Source organism: Tursiops truncatus, chromosome X (genome assembly GCF_011762595.2).
Source record: "Tursiops truncatus isolate mTurTru1 chromosome X, mTurTru1.mat.Y, whole genome shotgun sequence".
Classification (NCBI taxonomy): domain Eukaryota; kingdom Metazoa; phylum Chordata; class Mammalia; order Artiodactyla; family Delphinidae; genus Tursiops; species Tursiops truncatus.
In genome coordinates this window covers 109,481,152-109,487,165 of record NC_047055.1, presented here as the reverse complement: position 1 = coordinate 109,487,165, position 6,014 = coordinate 109,481,152, and the positions used below count along the sequence as shown (strand labels likewise).

General features: G+C 53.6%; 1 protein-coding gene across 1 annotated transcript; it reads left to right on the top strand.

Annotated features, from left to right (window-relative positions):
* The first annotated feature begins 3,293 nt into the window (after positions 1–3,293).
* On the top strand, positions 3,294–4,343 carry LOC117310233 (melanoma-associated antigen B4-like). The gene has a single exon (XM_033849337.1). The coding sequence runs from the start codon at positions 3,294–3,296 to the stop codon at positions 4,341–4,343; it is 1,050 nt and encodes a 349-aa protein (XP_033705228.1).
* Positions 4,344–6,014: the final 1,671 nt, after the last annotated feature.

The following is a 6,014-nucleotide window of genomic DNA, read 5'->3' as shown; positions in this document are numbered from 1 at the left end:
GTATACGTATAACAGATTCACTTTGTTATGAAGCAGAAACTAACACACCATTGTAAAGCAATTATACTCCAATAAAGTTGTTTAAAAAAAACAAAACAAAAGCAAAAAGATAATACGCAATAGACAAAAGCAAAAATATAAAACATACCTAAAAAGAAACCATACAAAAATGTATATAATCTACATGGAGGCAACAATAAGAATTTCCTGATTGACTTAGGAAAAAGAAGTCTCAACCAGAATAGTATGTTATGTGTATTCATCAGGCACAGATATTGTAAGAATATCGATTTTCCTTAATTTATTTACACATGTAATACCTTATCCATAGCAGCTGATGACAATCCAACATGGGCTACTCTTTCCTGTACCCAAAATCAACCATGGAAACATTACAGCAGGAATAAAGAAAAAAAATTAACAAACGCAAAAACACAGAACTAAATAATCCCTGAGGGATAGTAAGTCTCCACTGAACTAGAACCTGAGTGTGGGCAGGTAGGGGGATGCCCTGAATTCGAGACAGGTCTATAGCCTGCAAGAGAGGCAGATGACAGGATTGATAAGAGAGAAGCCTTTAAACTTGAGCCCTTGATTCTTCCACTGTGCTCTGGGACCATGAATCTCTACTGCTTCACTGAAGGAATCTGAGGCAGCATTTCAGAGCCCGCATGCCACGAGCGTGGGACACCAAAGATTGGGCTGGATGTGGCAGTATGGTCCACAGGCTGTGAAATAACCATCTGAAACTTTCTTAGTGCATGACAACTGGCCTTTTTAAGTGATCATCTTAATAGACTATCGCGCACGGACTAAAAGAGAAAAGCAAGTAACACAGTAGTTGTACAAAAGGACAGAAATTCATTTCTGAACTTTTGGGCAATACCCGTGATGTCAACAAAGAGAGACCACAGTGGGAACTGTCAGGCTAAGGCGCCCCTTCACTAACTCCTCTGGGATTCTGTGGGGCATGGCTGGGGACAGGGATGGATTCATACCAGAGAAGGAAGGAATCGCAGGCCCCGCCAGCAGTCAATGTGAGGACCTTGAGTGAGACCTGACGGGCTCCAAACCACAGAAGAGAGTCTCGCCTCCTTTCCCCTCAGCTCATCTTACCTGCAGCAGCCATGTCTGGGAGGCTCCAGGCAGAAGAGTCCAGATGAGATGTGCCTGCACTTCACACCAGCAGTCTCAGGGAGTTGATGTCTTTGATGTGAGGCCTTGGCCTCAGGTCAGCAGACGGGAGGTAGCCCAGCACCTACAGGGAGTCAAGAGAAGACACTGAGAGAGGATTGAGAGCAGCATCCACCACAGAAGAGGGCGCCCCAAAGAGCCCTCACTGTCAGTCTCAGGGGACCCAGGCATGGCTGTGAGGCTCAGGGCCCCAGATACCTCCGGCTGAGGGCGCCGACAGAAATGAGAGCCAAGCTGTGACGCCTGCTGACTCAGCTCAGCAGAGGGAAATGTCCCAGGACCCGCCAAGAGTCAATGAAAGGCCCTCGTGCCAGACCTGCGGGAAGCTCCCCCAGAAACACCCCCCCACCTCCGTCCCGCCCTGCCCCGCCCTGCCCCGCCCTGGCCCGGCCCCGCCCCGCCCCTGCTGGCCTCCTGGACCCCAGATGTGCATGACCGGATGTGACGTCCTCCTAACCGCGCTGTGAGGACGCGCCATTTTTGAGATCTGCCGACCAGCGAGGGTAAGCCGCGGGAGGAGTGCCAGGTCTCGTCAGGTGTCAAGGTGTGAGGTGACCCCAGCTAGAAGTGCAGGGACACGCCCCCGACACCCCCAATCCGCATTCCCTCCAAAAAGAGGCGGCCACACAGGCCCCGCCCACCCCGCCCCTGCTCTCGGCCCCAGAGGCTCGGGCCTGGCTGTTAGGCCCAAAGTCCATCCGCTTCCCCTGCGGGGTCTCGGGCAAGGAAGGCCTCGCTCTGAGGCTGGTGGACCCTGGCTCAGCTCAGTAGAGGGAGCGCCCCAGGCCCTGTGGAGTGAAGGATGGGACCCTCGTGGGGACCGCAGGGCTCCACACCCCAGAACGGCGGCCACGCGGACCCCGCCCCTGACGTCGGCCTGGGAGCCTCCGGGCAGGTCTAAAGACTGAGGGGCTCCCTCAGTGCGAACGCGGACGGACGGACAGACGCGGGAGGCCCAGGGAGGAGGGGGCCTTGTCCTGAGGGGCTGGCCGCAGGTCAGCAGAGGGAGGATTTCCAGGGCACGGGAGGAGTCAGGGCGAGGACCGTCCTCCCCGTCGCAAGGGCACCTCAGAACCCCTCCCCTGTTGTCAGCCGCTTCCTTCTGGCCACACACGGAGGAGGGAGGGCTGCTGTCTGAGAGGGGAGGTGCAGGCCAGCAGAAGGCGCGTCCTAAGCACTCCCAAGAGTCAGCCCAAGCCCTTGAGTGAGGGCCAGTGGGACCGCCAGCCGCAGGGCCTCGCCCTGTCTGCCGCACGCTGCAGGCCTGGTAAAACTCTGCCACGTGCGGCCACGTGGTCACCCTCACCGCCTCCGAATGAGACTCAAGGAGGTGCCGGCACTGGTGCGAGCAGATGGCCCTCGGGGCAAGAGAGGAGCTCCAGGCTGCACCGGCCGTCCAGGGAGGACCCCGAGTGAGGACTGAGGGAGTCACCCACCCCGAAGAGAAGGGACAAGAGAGAATATGGCCCGTCCCCTCCTGTCAACCCTTAGACTCCCAAGAAAGGACTGTCAGGCTGAGACTGCCCGTAATTTCCTCTGCCAGGTTCAGGCTGAGACTGCCCGTAATTTCCTCTGCCAGGTCCGAGGGAGGTTAGAGCTTTGTTCTGAAGGGGCAGCCACCAGGCAGCAGAAGGGAGGGTCCCAGGACCCTTCGGTGGTGGGCTGAACGCTCCCTCCTTTCCTCCTCCTGGGTGTCGTGGAAGATGGTGGTGTCAACTTCAGAGCAGCAGAGGGGAGGGGGTGGGGGTCTTGGCAACAACTGTCATCCTGACTCTGAATGGAAACCGAGGGGACCTACCTCTCCTGCCAGCCCCCACTGTCACCCCTGTACCGCCCAGGCAGGGCTGGCTGGCTGTGCCCCAAGGCTCACTCTACCGTCCTCCACAGGGGTCTCAGGGGACAGGCTGAGCACGAGAACAGGAGCCCTGTGGGTCCTCGGGCAGTGCCCTCAAGGACCCTGCAGAGGCGGCCTTGGTTAAAGCCAGGGAGGAATCTCCCCGCTGAAGGTGCTCACAGCATCTCCTTGTCCCTCCCCCAGGTGCCCTCGTTGCCTGCCTTCCTGCGCACACTCCCGCCTGCTGGCCCTGACCTGTGTCATCATGCCTCGGCGCCGGAGGAACAAGCGCCATGGCCGCAAGAAACGCCACCAGGCCCGGGGGGAGACTCAGAGTCTCAAGGGTGCCCAGGCCACTGAGGAGGCGGCGGCGGCAGAAGAGATACAAGCGTCGCCGTCTTCCCCTGCTTCTGTTTCTCGGGATACTTCCCCGAGCTCCCCTGCTGCTGACACTCACCAGGAGCCTCAGGGAGCCCCAGCCACTACCTCTCGTGATGAAGGAGTTTCATGCCCAGGATCTGAAGAGGGTGCCCAGAGCCAAGATGAGAAAAGTGCAGGTACCTCCCAGGCAGCACCTTCCGTTCGCAGCAGTTGCAGAGATCCTCTGAGAAGGAAGTCCACAATGTTCGTGGAGATCCTGCTGGAGAAGTACATAACGAAGGAGCCCATCCTGCAGGCAGCATTGCTGAAGACTCTCAACAAGAAGTACAAGAAGCACTTCCCTCAGATCCTCAGCAGAGCCTCTAATATCATGGAGGCTGTCTTTGGCCTCGAGCTGAAGGAAGTCGACCCCAGCAGTCACTCCTATGCCCTCATCAGCAAGATGGTCCTCCCCAGTGATGCAAGTCCGAGGGATGAGTTCAGGATGCCCACGTCCGGCCTCCTGATGACTGTCCTGGGCGCGATCTTCATGAAGGGCAACCGTGCCACCGAAGAGGAGCTCTGGAAATTCCTCAATGCGTTGGGTTACCATGCTGGGAGGAGGCACTTGATCTTCGGGGATCCCGGGAGGCTCATCAGCAAAGATTTCGTGAAGCAGAAGTACCTGACGTACCGCCAGGTGCCCGGCAGCGATCCTCCGCGCTATGAGTTCCTGTGGGGCCCGAGAGCCCACGCTGAAACCAGCAAGATGAAAGTGCTGGAGTTTTTGGGCAAGATCATCGGTACCGTCCCCAGTGCCTTACCAGATCTCTATGAGGAGGCTCTGAAAGATGCGGAAGATAGAGCAAGAGTGAGAGCCACGGCCAGGGCTGCAGCTGTTGCTGAGGGCAGAGCCCCTTCCAAGGCCAAGGATCGCAGCTCCTCCCACATGTAGCGAGGGAGGCCGCGGGCAGTTAGCTCACTTTGTTTTGGAAGAAAGCAGTCAGGCTCCTAAATAGTGCAGAGTAGTAGGGGTGGAGGGAACAAAGTATAGATCTTATTTATCTTCCTGTTTTAAACTAGTAACTTCTATGTATTATTGATTGATTTAGGTTTTTTCAAATGTTTTTTTCTTCTAATAGTGTGTTTTCTTAAGAATAGGAATTCGTGAATGACCATTGCTTGCATATTTACTGCTGTTTAAAGAGTTCTAAAGTTACAGTTTTGGTATATGTAAAAGGAATTCACAAACCATCTATATTTTCTGTATGATCCAGAAGTAGAAAACATGGCACTGCAATAGACATTGTCATGGAAATGTGAAAGGCGACCACAAAATATTTAGGAACAAAAAATGGAGAAAACAGTAAAAGCCATTTAACTCGTGGTTTGCCTTATTTCGTTTAAACTTTCTTTTGGTAGAAATAAAAGATACTTTGACTGATTTAGCTCATTTGTGAGTATTTGTTTCTTTTGCCCTAGTGCACTGCATATTCTCTGCTACCTACTGGATTAAAAATAAACTCTGATGGGAGGGTGGTACTTTGGGGTTCATAATAATCATATCATAACTGCCATTCATCAAAAACCCAATATTGCTTAATGAGTATGCCGCTGCTTTACATGTAGTACATAACATTCCAACATTCACGCAGGATAGGATTTAGCAGACTCCCTTCACAGGTGAGTAACTTGCAGGTGTCTCAAGTTCACAAGACTGATTAAGTGACCTTGCTGGGTCTTGTCCCCTGGTCTGGAATAGTCTAGAGCCTACACTCTTCCACTCCTCCCAGCCTAAGCCAGACCTTACGTCTTTTAATTCATTTTTCTTCTCACCACTCCAAAATGTATCTCATGGGATAAAAGGGGCCCTGTTCCCAAAGCACTGTTTTGGAATACAGTAACAATAACGCTGCATAAGTGAATGGTATGAATAAAAAGAAAAATTTTCGGTGACAATGGGGTCTTCTACATATGCAATCTCAGATACCCTGAAAAGATCAGCATCTCCTCATTCACTCTTCAAGTTTCTCAGGGACATAAAAGCCTTGGTTTAAGAGCTGTGTCCTCAGGTCAGTGGAGGGAGGAGTCCCAGCCTCTGATAGTTACTCAAGGTGAGGACCTTAGAACAGAAGGGGGCCCCACAAAGTCTACCCTGCTTTCTCCCTTGTGTGGCCATGCGCAGAGCTGTCTGTCTGAAGGTACCCCTTCTTTTCCTCCGGGGCAAGGGTGGAGAGGTTCTCAGGGAGGTTGAGTTCCTTGGTCTTGTGGCAGCATCTCCAATTCTGCCCAAGTAGGAGATCCTAACAGGCCTTAATTTGCTTCAGGGTGAGGACACTGGGTGCTGATGAGTGGACTCCCCATAACAAAGGGGACCACACAGAGGCCCCCGGCAGGAGTAGCCAGGGAATAGGTCTCTTATCTCCCCTTCTGGTGTCTCAGGAAGGTGAAAGCCTTGGCCTGAGGCTGGCAGACAGACAGTAGGGAGGGTGGAGTCCCATATGCTACCTGAAGTCAAGGTAAGAAACCTGAGTTAGGACTGAGGGGCCACTGACTCCAGAAGAGTGGGGCCTTGTAAAGTCCTGCTCCTCAGAAGACCCCAACAGCTTTGGACAGATCTGGTTCA